The 14,163-nt window shown below is 38.7% G+C and overlaps 1 protein-coding gene across 6 annotated transcripts in view; it reads left to right on the top strand.

Annotated features, from left to right (window-relative positions):
- Positions 1–335: 335 nt before the first annotated feature.
- The window catches only part of LOC128700182 (uncharacterized), a 71,789-nt gene continuing 57,961 nt past the window's right edge, over positions 336–14,163 (top strand). For 2 of the 6 annotated variants that reach the window (XM_053793218.2, XM_053793215.2), the window contains exons 1-3: positions 383–464; positions 3,775–3,841; positions 11,957–12,107. In XM_053793218.2, coding sequence (XP_053649193.2) covers positions 12,090–12,107 — 18 coding nt within the window. In that variant the 5' untranslated portion in view covers positions 383–464; positions 3,775–3,841; positions 11,957–12,089. Of the gene's footprint in view, positions 465–3,774; positions 3,842–9,126; positions 9,274–11,956; positions 12,108–14,163 lie in introns of those variants that run through there. The other 4 variants (XM_053793217.2, XM_053793214.2, XM_053793216.2 and 1 more) reach the window with 4 other exon arrangements.

Genomic DNA, 14,163 nt, shown 5'->3' with positions numbered 1-14,163 from the left:
GGTGTTGCCGGTTTGCTTTATTCTATTTGCATATATTAATGTTTTCTGTTGATATGTACCCTGGTAAAACATTATTTCTTTAATGTCATAATAATGAGGAAAATATGCATTTATTTTGCATATATAAGTGTACGGCAGTGCCACGGGGAGTGCCAATGCGAGATATATATGTAAAATGATAAATATATTTACTGAAGGCAAGTATGAGCTAATTTCCCAAGTGTGGCATAACTAGATTTATGCTCTCTAATATCAGTATTATTATTGTAATAAAGTAATACGTAAATGTAACGTACAGGTGCAAATTATATAGAAGAAAAGAAGTGTGTAGTAACGGAGTTGGGGTTACAATGATATGTTGTCTGGTCAGGGACCACACTACCCAGGGGCCAACAACCCAGGGGCCACACTTCCCTGGGGCCACACTACCAGTCCTCCTCCTCAACACCACTTACTTCTTGCTGGTAAGATCTATGTATCTTGTTTTTAAATGCATGTCCTCCACATCTAAATCATTTTTTCCTAAGAGAGAATGAGCGACCCCGATGTAAATAAGTCACTTTGACTTCTATTTAAGATACATCAACTGCAAGGTATATTAATACATTTCTTGGTGAAGGGAAACAACAGTTGTAAGACTTGAATTACAAAGTAAATGCTACCATTAGTGAATTATTAAGTTGTACATAGAGCGAAACGTCAAAAAACTTGGTTGGTATCTAGTTTATAGGCTGGTCTCATAGCCTTTCTTTTATATTTGTAAATACAAGCAAGCTGTCCACACTCCGGGAAAAGATATTATTTCTTGTGCAAATTGTTTATTTGGGGGTGATATTAGCCACAACAGTACTTTTATGAGGGGAAAGAATATAGGAAGTAACATTGGAGACATGATCCAGGAAGTCTGGCTCTGCCAGTGTGACTGTGGGGGACCTATAGCATCGGAGAATTTTGTATTTTGTGTTGTGCAGTAAGTAAGTAAGTAAGTTTATTCAGGTATGCACAAATACAGTTACATAGAATTATCATACATAGCAGCATATGTGTAGAGAACCAAGGATAACCCAAAAAAGTCAGACAGAGTGACTTATTTCCATTGGGGTCCTTTTACCTTATTATTATAGTATAAAGGTTATAATATTTTCTTATTATTCTACAATGAAGATAACATCTTATTATCATACTAAAAAGACTATCTGCTACACCAAGGTCATTAAGACTATCTACAATACGAGGGTCATTACAAGGAATAAGGTAAAATTTACACGTATGTTAGCTAAAAAATAGAAAATCATTCCCCTCCCTTTCTGTAGCTACATTCATCAGACACCTTTTGGCACTCTTCTTGAACTGGTTCACGCTATGACTGGCTTTGACATGTGCGGGTAGTCTGTTCCATTCCTTTATTGCTGTACAATAAAAGGTGTTTGAAGCCTGGCCACTGACTGTGGGTACTACAAAGTTGTGCTCTCTCCCCCTAGTACTATGATTGCTTTGGTTCCCAACCTTGACAAAATTGACAGCAAGATATTCTGGACATTGTTTGTGAGCAATTTTATAAACATGATTTAGCTTCAGTTGTTTTACTCTGTCTTCAACATTCAGCATATCCAACTGCTGTAATTCATCCTGGCCTACATGTTCTCTTGGTCCCAGCCCCAGGATGAATCTTACGATTTTGTTCTGGGTGATTTGCAGTCTATCTTTCAGTTTTTTTTTGTCAAGGCAGAGTACCAAGAAGAGCAAGCGTAATCCATATGGCATTGTATAAGGGCTAGACATAGGGTCCTGCGAGCCTCAGTAGGTAGACACTGTGCTTGTCTATACAGGAACTTCAGTTTGGCATTCGCTTTCTTTACTACACTGTTCCCTATCAATTCTCCTGACATGCATGGGTCAAAGGGGAGGTTCTACCAATGGCGGATTTACATTTTTAGGGCCCTGAATCTTGAATTGTTATGGGGGCCCCTTAGGCTAGCTTACATGATACTTGAATTACTTTTTAATTTTGGTAATTCTATTGGTAATTCCCCTTATGTACACTGGGAGGCAGTTGAACAGACTTAGGGCCCTGAAGCCTTTAAATTAAAGCTTTACACTGACAGGAAATTTTTGTTATTTCGTCTCATGAACACTAAGATGACACGAAAATCCTACGAATATCTATTTGCATTCAGCATGCACTTATATAGCTGGGGGCTTTCGGGGGTCAACGCCCCCGCGGCCCAGTCTGAGACCAGGCCTCGTATATGTGATATATTTTTTCCTGTAATATTTCCTTTCAAATTTAAGAGTCCTGGTCCGACAGAGCTTGTTGCATGGGGGAGCCTGGGGAGGGTGGTTAAGCCCCCAAAATTCCCTAAGCCCTAAAAGCCCCCAAATCCCCAATATAATAAAAACAATAGCTCTGCTACACAACTAGTGGAGGCAGGAACCATACATAGCTTTAATATGAGGTATGACAAAGCTCATGGAGCAGGGAGAGAGAGGACCTAGTAGCACTCAGTGAATTATTATTATAATCAAAAAGAAGCGCTAAGCCACAAGGGCTATACAGCGCTGCAGCACTCAGTGAAGAGATTAGATTAGATTTTGCCACCGAAGTGGCTAGTTTATTGTGCACCCCATATCCATCCTGTGGACGGTAGCGCGAGAGCATATGGATACACAAAAGGCCTAGGAACTAGGCCCCAAAGGGTTAACAGGAATACATATGGATTTATATCTACATATCTATAGTTCACTTATCTGTTACAAGCAAATTTAGGAAATTTGCTTAGTATATCTGGTATCTTATTTTCATTAATAAGATATCTTGACATGTCACATAGGTTATTATACTGTCTGTCTCTGTATTCCTCAATAAGTGGACAATTAAGCACATAGTGTTCAAGAGAGTGACCATATGCCTGATCACATAATTTACATTTAGTTTGATCATCATCTGTGTGTCTCCCAAACTGCCAGAAGTACTTGTAACCAAGCCTAAGCCTGGCCACTACAACATCAGTCAGTCTGTTCACATTGCAAGTTGCTCCATAAACATACTTATCTACGTTCATGTTATCATAGTGGGTTATAGATCTACTCAGGCTTCTAACTGCATTCCTATAACAATCATTTTCATTATTTACTTCTCTCCTAATATTATTCCTAATGCTAGACACAGTTATACCAAAGTTATATTCTACATTCTCCTTCTCGATACTCTTCTTGGCTAACATATCAACTTTATCATGAAGGAGTAATCCAATGTGTGATGGGATCCATAGCAATTGTACATTAATTCCTTTGTCCCTAATTTTTGAGTATCCATACCTGGCTTCCCCAATGAGCATGTTGTTGGAGTCATTATATGAGCCAAGAGCCTTCAATGATGACACAGAATCAGTAATGATGATAGAGTCAAGCTCAGTGTCATAGGTTAGCTTTAGCGCCATTAGGATTGCAAACAATTCAGTTTGCAGTGTAGACGCCCAGTTGTTAATTCTTATGCCTAACTCAACAAATTTATTATCGTTCTTAACTAGGGAGGTGGCAACAAGAGCAGATGCAGCCCTGCCAGAAGACTCCTGTTTAGATCCATCAGTGTATATAACTTGTGATAACTTGTTACTACCAGCTAGGTGAGAAATTTCTTCTTGAGCAGTTGCTCTAACAAGAGATTTAAGGAAGGGATTACTAGCAATGAGCTTCTTGGGAGGAACTTGTAGGTATGTGATATTAAATGAACACATCTTCCATGGAGGGGTGAAATGCTCTTGTTGCCTACAGTGATACAGTTCATGCAGTGAAGAGGCGGTGCCAGGAGCTGAGTTTCGACCCCTGCAACCACAATTAGGTGAGTACAACTAATCTTCAATCCCCTTCGGCCTCCTTTCAACCAGACAGCCAACCCTGAGCCCCGGTATAGGCCCCCGGTATAGAAATTCTGGCGCCTCCCTTGTACAACGATACCCGAAGCCATTAAGAACGTAAGAACTACTGTGAGAACATGTGAAGGAAAACTGTATATACACATACACATCACTACGTATATACCGAAGGTATATGGAAATAAGTCACTGACTTTTTTGGGTTATCCTAGGTTCTCTACACATATGCTGCTATGTATGGTAATTATAATCTATGCAACTGTATTTGTGTATACCTGAATAAACTTACACATGAGATATACGCCTCTCCACGTATATATCCTAAGATACACACCCCTCCGTATATATATACAAGTCTGTGTATATACCCTGAGAGATAAATCTCTCCGTGTATATACCCTGAGACATCTCAGTGCATATACACAATTGCATATACACCGTGCGTATTTAGTATTCAGCATTTGTATATACCCAGCGGCTGAGCACTTCAAGCTGTGGTGTACTTGTGCTCAGATAACCTTTTTAATTGACTTTAACTAGACCCGCGCTAAATTTAACTTGATATATTTTTAACTCTGCTCTCAAGGTTACTGGAATGATAATCTCCCAGCTCAGGCTGACAGATTCGAGTGTAAAAGTGAATCCTGTGATGGTGTATGGCAGTAAAACTGTCCTGTGTGATGGTGTATGGTAGTGATGTGTGATGGTGTATGGTAGTGATGTGTGATGGTGTATGGTAGTGATGTGTGATGGTGTATGGTAGTGATGTGTGATGGTGTATGGTAGTGATGTGTGATGGTGTATGGTAGTGATGTGTGATGGTGTATGGTAGTGATGTGTGATGGTGTATGGTAGTAAAACTGTTCTGTGTGATGGTGTATGGAAGTAAAACTGTTCTGTGTGATGGTGTATGGTAATAAAACTGTCCTGTGTGATGGTGTATGGCAGTAAAACTGTCCTGTGTGATGGTGTATGGTAGTAAAACTGTCCTGTGTGATGGTGTATGGTAGTAAAACTGTCCTGTGTGATGGTGTATGGTAGGAAAACTTGCGTGATGATATGTAGCAGAAAAAATATCCTGTTTAATGGTGTATGGCGGTAAACTTGTCCTGTGTGGTGTATGGCAGCAAACTTGTCCTGTGTGGTGTATGGCAGCAAACTTGTCCTATGTGGTGTATGGCAGTAAACTTGTCCTGTGTGGTGTATGGCAGTAAACTTGTCCTGTGTGGTGTATGGCAGCAAACTTGTCCTATGTGGTGTATGGCAGTAAACTTGTCCTGTGTCGTGTATGGCAGCAAACTTGTCCTATGTGGTGTATGGCAGTAAACTTGTCCTATGTGGTGTATGGCAGTAAACTTGTCCTGTGTGGTGTATGTCAGTAAACTTGTCCTGTGTGGTGTATGGCAGCAAACTTGTCCTATGTGGTGTATGGCAGTAAACTTGTCCTGTGTGGTGTATGGCAGCAAACTTGTCCTATGTGGTGTATGGCAGTAAACTTGTCCTATGTGGTGTATGGCAGTAAACTTGTCCTATGTGGTGTATGGCAGCAAACTTGTCCTTTGTAGTGTATGGCAGGAAAACTGTTCTGCGAGATAGTGTATGACAGGAAAATTGTCCTGTGTGATGGTGTATGCCAGGGTTATCCTAGTTAACTTACACTATGTATGATAATTGTAGATATGTGTAATTGTACCTAAATAAAATTATCCTCAATTATGTTAATATGCTGCTGTACTCACCTATTTGTAGTTGCAGGGAGTCGATTTACAGCCCCTGGCTCCCCCTGTCCTTCCACTTCCACCAAAAACAAATCCTTGGCCATCGACAGTTTTGTCATTTTATACATATTCAGTGGTACATGTATTGAAGCTGATAGTGTAAGAGCCGCAACAAACGTACAATAGACCACTTGTGGTTCTGTTGGCGTCAGTGCAAGTCACCTCACAGCTGGCTCATGTCAGCCAAGCCTCGCAACAGGCTCATGTCAGTCAAGCCATGCAACAGGCTAGATAAGATAAGATAAGATTTCGTTCGGATTTTTAACCCCGGAGGGTTAGCCACCCAGGATAACCCAAGAAAGTCAGTGCGTCATCGAGGACTGTCTAACTTATTTCCATTGGGGTCCTCAATCTTGTCCCCCAGGATGCGACCCACACCAGTCGACTAACACCCAGGTACCTATTCGCTGCTAGGTGAACAGGACAATAGTGTAAGGAAACGTATCGAAATGTTTCCACCCGCCGGGAATCGAACCCGGGCCCTCCGTGTGTGAAGCGGGAGCTTTAGCCACCAGGCCACCGGGCCACTCAAGCCTCATAGGAGGCTTTTGTCAGTCAAGCCTCTCAGCAGGCTCATGTCAATCCTCGCAACTGGGTTGTTAGACAGTCAAGCCTTGCAACAGGTTCATGTCAGACAAGCCTTACAGCAGGCTCATGTCAGTCAAGCCTCGTAGCACGCTCAACAGCACCTCAACAGAACACATGACCATAACACAAGGCACAGATCACTCTTTGATGTTCCTCGTGTCCATCTCACACTATGCAAAAACTCAATGCACATAAAAGGCCCTAAAATCTGGAATTCATTACCTGTAAATATAAAAGAAACACAACCTGTTTATAAATTCAAGTCTCTTCTCAAAGATTACTTACTCACCCAAAACCAAATAAATACTGAATAACTGAACATTATAAATTGTATATCTTAAATGTTTCTCACAATTATATCACATAAATGTTAAACCTAAGACCCAATCTAACTTTATTATTTTTTAAATACACTACCTAACAGAATCACTACCTAACTGAATGCAACCATATGACCTGTCTTTGTAATACTCACTTGTGCTTTATAGTTACCTGTTTACATTAATGTTTTATCACTGATTTCATCATTGCTTAGTAGCAGCGCTGTATAGTCCTTGTGGCTTAGCGCTTCTTTTTGATTATAATAATAATAATAATCATTGCTTAGTTAATCTTAAGTTAATTTTAAGCCAGCCCGTAATGCTATGCATAGTATAAGTGGCTTTGGCATACTGCTCTTATCTGTATTTTTTTTGTACCTCTGTATGTGTGCACAAATTGGAAATAAATAAATAAATAAATAAATAAATAAATCAAGCCTCTCAACAGGCTCATGTCAGACAGTTAATCCTCACAGCAGGCTCATGTCCGTCAATCCTTGCAGCAGGATCATGTCAGTTAATCCTCGCAGCAGGCTGATGTTCAACAATCAAGCCTCGCAGCAGGCTCATGCAAGTGAATTATTATAATAAAAAAGAAGCGCTAAGCCACAAGGGCTATACAGCCCATGCCAGTGAAGCCTCCTGTGGAAAATTGCATTTATCTGAATGTATCATTAAATACATAACAGTAAATGAACAAAGATAATTATTATTTATCAGTTAGACAAGTAGGAATTTGGGATACCTAGGTCGCAAAAAATGTCCCCCTTCGATACCTACCACTGTCATATCCACAAGTTGCTCTGGACCTATTCCCCTCAAGGAAGGTTCCTTGATGTTGGTGAGGGGCTCTTGATTTAGGAAATTGGATCTGTGCTCCAATTCCCCGAATTAAGCCTGAATGCCTTCTAAAGGACCCCAATGGAAATAAGTCACACATATGCTGCTATGTACGATAATTCTATGTAACTGTATTTGTGTATACCTGAATAAACTTACTCTCTCCAGGTAAACTCCAGGTAAACACATCCCCCCCGCAGGCGCTGTATAATCCCCCGGGTTTAGCGCTTCCCCTTGATTATAATAATAATAATCTGGACCTATTAATTATAAATAAAAGATACATCACCAGGAATTCTGGTAAATATATAAATTTGTGGACTATATTAAAATTAATAAATGATTATATATAAACACATTTACATAACAGAAGGAAAATATCTTAATATCACTCACCAATTTGACTGGAGATTAATGTGTCATGTACAGGACCCTCCCTTTTGCCTACATTTATGAAAAAATTACTGGCCAGAATTTAAACGTAAATTAGACAGCTTATCTGAGGTTCCTGGAATTGTCCTGTCCAGTCGCCTGATATCTCAAGTTATGCAGGAATGCACATCCAACAATTTCGCCTCCAATTTGAGAGGTGTCAACACAATTTTAACCTCTAGAGCACGAAAAATTCTTCCCATTACTAATGTCTGTTACTCCAATTCAAACAAACAATGGCGAATGTCTTCTGCGCAGGCGCAGGCTTTCCGTTTTCTATGACAAATATTATTAAATACAGTATGGCCATCTATTTACATATAACTACTGTATTTCTGGAAAATATATACAGTATTTTCCACACCTCCCCTCCAGAGAGATTCCTTGATGACGGCAAGGGGCTCTAGCTCTAAGGAACTGGACTTGTGCTCCACTTCCTTGAATAGAGCCTGAATGCCTCTCATTCTCTCAGGTACTGTAAGTCCCCCCTACGGGTTTAGCGCTCCTGAATGTAATAATATCAATCTTGGCATCTGGCTCATGTCAGAGGCGGTCAATCCTCGCAGCAGGCTGTCACTGACTTTTGGGGGTGAGGTTATGATAGATCATTTACACATGATACTATGTATGATAATTTGTGTAACTATGCGTACTTGTACCTCAATAAACTTAGTTACACAGTACCTGGATAAAGATACTTTATTTCAGAGTTATACAATGTTTGTACAAAGGTGAATTACATTTAGGTGTGCATGTTAAAAGTTCTGTAGCTCGATTAGAAGCGCATTCAGCTCACACACTGAGGTCCATGGGTCGATCCCCGGTACGGGTGGAAAACATAAGGATGTGTTTCCATAAGACATCTACTGTCCTTGTTCATCTAGCAGTGAAATAGGTACCTGGGTGTTAGTCGACTGGTGTGGGTTATATCCTGGGGACATAATTGACCTAATTTTCCCGAAATGCTCTGCATAACAAGCGGCTTTCTATATAGCTGTATGTCAGCTAGGACTGTATACCTTGTACATGTAGAAATAGATATTATTATTATTATTATTATCCTAGAGGGATTAGTACCAAACTTGCACACGAAAATCACTCCCTATGAAAGCAAAAGACTCGGCAGACGATGTAACATCCCCCCAATTAAAAGCAGGGGTGTCACTAGCACGTTAAGAGACAACACAATAAGTGTCAGGGGCCCAAGACTGTTCAACTGCCTCCCAGCATACATAAGGAGGATTACCAACAGACCCCTGGCTGTCTTCAAGCTGGCACTGGACAAGCACCTGAAGTCAGTACCTGACCAGCCGAGCTGTGGCTCTTACGTTGGATTGCGTGCAGCCAGCAGTAACAGCCTGGTTGATCAGGCCCTGATCCACCATGAGGCCTGGTCACAGACCGAGCCGCGGGGACATTGAACCCCAGAACTCTCTCCAGGTATTATTATACAGTGCGTTTCTGGCATATTCAGGAATGAGAGGCAGTCAGGTTCTAGCCAACGAAGATAAAAGCAGGTCCATTTCCTTGGATCAAGAGCTCCTCATCTGAGGGAGTGATAACAGTAACTGCATTGATATACCAGAAGAGCTACCATGCATTGAGGTGTTACTAAATTTATTTAGGCACAAGTACACATACGTACAATTATCATACAGTTTAAATTACCCAGGATAACCCCCCAAAAAGTCAAAGTGACTCTATTAAATTTCATACTGTTCCCGTTGTTCTTGAGGAACTGGAGCCACTATCACTTTCTTTGGATTAAACTTGATTGTTCAGCATTTGTTTCTAGGTAACAGTCATGCTTCTTCTAATCAGTAAAAGCATTATGCAGGCATGGTGAGAATATATAAATATAACAAGTAGAGAAGATAGTTTACAGATGTTACATTATAAAAGTTATTTGTGTTTCAGTAGAGAACTCTTCAAGGTAGGAGGGGGAGGGGGGGATCTTGGTGCTGGTTGAGGGTTCTTGAGTCAAGGTTTTTGAGTTGCCCTCTTCTTTGGATCAATTCTAATTGTCTCCCATTCCCCAAGTCCTATATGACCCTTTACATACTTAGTACTTTCCCATGAATGTAATAATATTTCTGTAGTGGAATGTTTTTTATAGTTTCTTTACTGTATGATCTTGGTAAGTTTATTTAAGCACAGGTGCACATAAGTAGTTATCATACATAGTGTACATGACCTAGGATAACCCAAAAAAGTCAGCTGAAGTGACTTACATGACCTTGGTAACCCAAAAAAGACAGCCGAAGTGACTTACTTCCATTGTTCTCAGTTGGTGCTACTGATTACTGCTGAGTTTACCCTTTTGCCATATTCTATATACATATAAGCTGTATAGCCCTTGTGGCTTAGCGCTTCTTTTTGATTATAATAATAATATATACATATATGTATTTAAATATTCCTAAAATAGTCTGATGTTAGTCCCCACTGTAGTACTGTACCATAATTCTAGGATCTTTACACTATAATTCTAGGATCTTTACACTATAATTCTAGGAGCTTTACAGCATAATTCTAGGATCTTTACACTATAATTCTAGGATCTTTACAGCAAAATTCTAGGATCTTTACAGCAAAATTCTAGGATCTTTACAGCAAAATTCTAGGATCTTTACACTATAATTCTAGGATCTTTACACTATAATTCTAGGATCTTTACACTATAATTCTAGGATCTTTACAGCATAATTCTAGGATCTTTACACTATAATTCTAGGATCTTTACAGCATAATTCTAGGATCTTTACACTATAATTCTAGGATCTTTGCACTATAATTCTAGGATCTTTACAGCAAAATTCTAGGATCTTTACACTATAATTCTAGGATCTTTACAGCATAATTCTAGGATCTTCACACTATAATTCTAGGATCTTTACAGCATAATTCTAGGATCTTTACACTATAATTCTAGGATCTTTACACTATAATTCTAGGATCTTTACACTATAATTCTAGGATCTTTACAGCATAATTCTAGGATCTTTACACTATAATTCTAGGATCTTTACACTATAATTCTAGGATCTTTACACTATAATTCTAGGATCTTTACAGCATAATTCTAGGATCTTTACACTATAATTCTAGGATCTTTACAGCATAATTCTAGGATCTTTACACTATAATTCTAGGATCTTTACACTATAATTCTAGGATCTTTACAGCATAATTCTAGGATCTTTACACTATAATTCTAGGATCTTTACACTATAATAATAATAATAATTTTATTTCAACGTGATATATGTTTGTACAAAAGAGTACTGTATGTATAACAGTTGGGTGTACATACCAAAAGCCCCTTTATATGAAGAGCATTTCAGGCAAACTTAAGATTAATAGGGCAATAACAGTGCAGTAATTTTGTACATATGGTCATTAGCGAGTTACAATGAATACAAGAGAATTGAATATTCTATTAGTTCATGCTATATGGCTTTAATAAGTTTGGTAGAGAAGGATTACAGTTTTGATTATTAACATAAGGCAGAGAGTATTACAGATTTTTATTATCTTAACAAAAATATCCAGCAATTTACTCTATCACTATTTTTTAATGTAAGGAATGCAGTAAACCCACTGTTCAATGGACTAATTGGGGAGCAGTAGCTTGCCAGTAAAGGCAGTCATGGTGGATGCAGAAAAGATTGTTTTGCAGTGATTATAACAGTAATGAACAGTTTTGCAACCAGAGGACTTTGTTCATTGTTTCCAAATCAATATACCCATTGGATTTAGTCTGTTAAGTGGCAGTCTGTTAAACAAAGAGTTTATTGCCTGCACTGGGGAGCTTCTTGTATAAATTTGACATTTTAGTGCACAGATACATGCTTCTGCAGCAGGACCAGTTTTGCAACCAAATATTTTTTCTATAGTCTGCAAGAATTATTAGTAAATATTTAAGGATTTTTTAACCCATTTTTATGTGAGACCTTAATGTTGAAGTTAGAGAAACTTCTGTAAAGACCATAATAGGAAAGTTTGGAATTCCAGGGGTAAATGACACAGAGGACTTTTATTTCTATCACCAGTATATATAAAACTTCTTTCTATTACAGTGTTTGATAAACATGAATCAGGTACATTTCTCTTTCATTATAAGGAAGTGAGCAGCAAGCCATCAGTCATCTGGATCGAACCACTGGCACCTTGCTGAGACATTTCAATGGCTTCAGTCAAAACTATGTCAGCTGGTGAAGAGGATTTCCTCCTTCGGCGTATTAAACTTAAGGTTAATGGGCAAGATTACGTTGGTAAGTGTTATGTTACTGTAGGAAATCATTACTTAAAATTCAGTTGACCATGACTAGAAACTGTATGAAATTTAATTTTGTATTTAGAGAATTTCATGTTTAATCCAGTAAAAAGGGACTAGTACAGTGGACCCCCGCATAACGTTGGCATCGCATAGTGTTAAATCCGCATAGCGATACATTTTATCACTAAAATTTTGCCTCGCATAGTGCTAAAAAATTCGCTCAACGAGATTCGTCCGAGACACCTCCATGCGGCCTGAGCCAGCCTCACTTGTTCTGCCAGTGGCATTGTTTACAAGCCAGCCTCCGCAGTAACATTCAAGCATACAATCGGAACATTTCGTATTATTACAGCCTTTTCATAGTGATTTCACCTGAAAAATAAGTGACCATGGGCCCCAAGAAAGCTTCTAGTGCCAACCCTACAGGAATAAGGGTGAGAATTACTATGGAGATGAAGAAAGAGATCATTGCTAAGTATGAAAGTGGAGTGCGTGTCTCTGAGCTGGCCAGGTTGTATAGTAAACCCCAATCAACCATCGCTTCTATTGTGTCCAAGAGAACGGCAATCAAGGAAGCTGTTCTTGCCAAAGGTTTAACTGTGCTTTTGATAGAAGATGTTGAGAGACTGTTATTGGTGTGGATAAACGAAAAACAGATAGCAGGACTTGACACCTCAAGTCCTAATGGAAGGGGATTCCCCTTCTAAACACTAAAACCATCTAGTCTCCCCTCCTCCCATCCCATCAATCATCACCAGATCTTCAATAAAGGTAAGTGTCATGTAACTGTGCATGTTTTCTTAAGTTTGTGTGTATTAAAATTAATATTTCATGTGGTAAAAAAAATTTTTTTTCATACTTTTGGGTGTCTTGCACGGATTAATTTGATTTCCATTATTTCTTATGGGGAAAATTAATTCGCATAACGATAATTTTGCATAACAATGAGCTCTCAGGAACGGATTAATAGCATTATCCGGGGGTCCACTGTATTGTAAAAACAAAGTTACCTTTGGATAGCTCAGTAGAGAGTACAACACCCAAATCTCTTGTAATCTGTTTCAAGTAAATTGTGTTGCATTGTGTGGGTTGAAAAGCTATAAATTGCAATAGTTAAATCTGTAATTAATATTTTACTACGTGTAATTAGTATTGTATTACATGTAAACCACACAATAACCAAATTCTGTAAACTCAGCATTGTAATTCTTATAGAAAATAAACTTTGAATTTAAGTGAAGGACCAGTTCCCTTGTAGCAACAAATTATTGTATTCTGTAAAAACAATAGGGGTGACTTCCAAACAAAAATGAATAACCATACTTGTAGTATAGACGTTTCCGTCCTCATTGAATACTTTAGTATACAATATATCAATGGTTTTGGGTAAAGAAGAGTCAAGTCTTGGTATTTTAAAATCTTTTTATGTTAGAGGCAGGGAAGGCTACAGAGAAGTGCAACAAATGTGCCATTAGATGGAAAACAGATAATTTTGTTTATTACCAAAAAACAAAAAATGGAGATAGTAACACGAACCAGACATGAAAGACAAAAAGGCTACATATAATGTAGAATCAGTGCTGTACATGGCATTGGAACACATTAAACCTATTATTAACACACTATAATAAAAACTGTCATCCCTCAACACTACAACTATTACAGTACATGTATACCTGGAGTTTACCTGGAGAGAGTTCCGGGGGTCAACGCCCCCGCGGCCCGGTCTGTGACCAGGCCTCCTGGTGGATCAGAGCCTGATCAACCAACCTTGTGAAGGTTTTTCCTCACAATACAAACAGCTGTGAGAAACTTGTATGCTACTCTAAAGAATTATAAAATGGCTTTTAAATATGTATATGGATGAAATGCTAAAATAATTGTTTATAAAATTTTCATATTAATTCTTCAATGTACGTATTTCTTAGTTTTGCATGTTAATCACTACATAAGACCCCAGAGTAGAGACCAAAATTAAATGATATACACCATACAAAGAAATGGACCTGTTCTCTCCTTCCTTGGATCAAACATGATTGCTTTCCATTCCC

This window comes from Cherax quadricarinatus, chromosome 74 (assembly GCF_038502225.1).
Source record: "Cherax quadricarinatus isolate ZL_2023a chromosome 74, ASM3850222v1, whole genome shotgun sequence".
In the NCBI taxonomy this organism is placed as follows: Eukaryota; Metazoa; Arthropoda; class Malacostraca; order Decapoda; family Parastacidae; genus Cherax; species Cherax quadricarinatus.
This window is presented reverse-complemented; position numbering and strand designations above follow the sequence as displayed.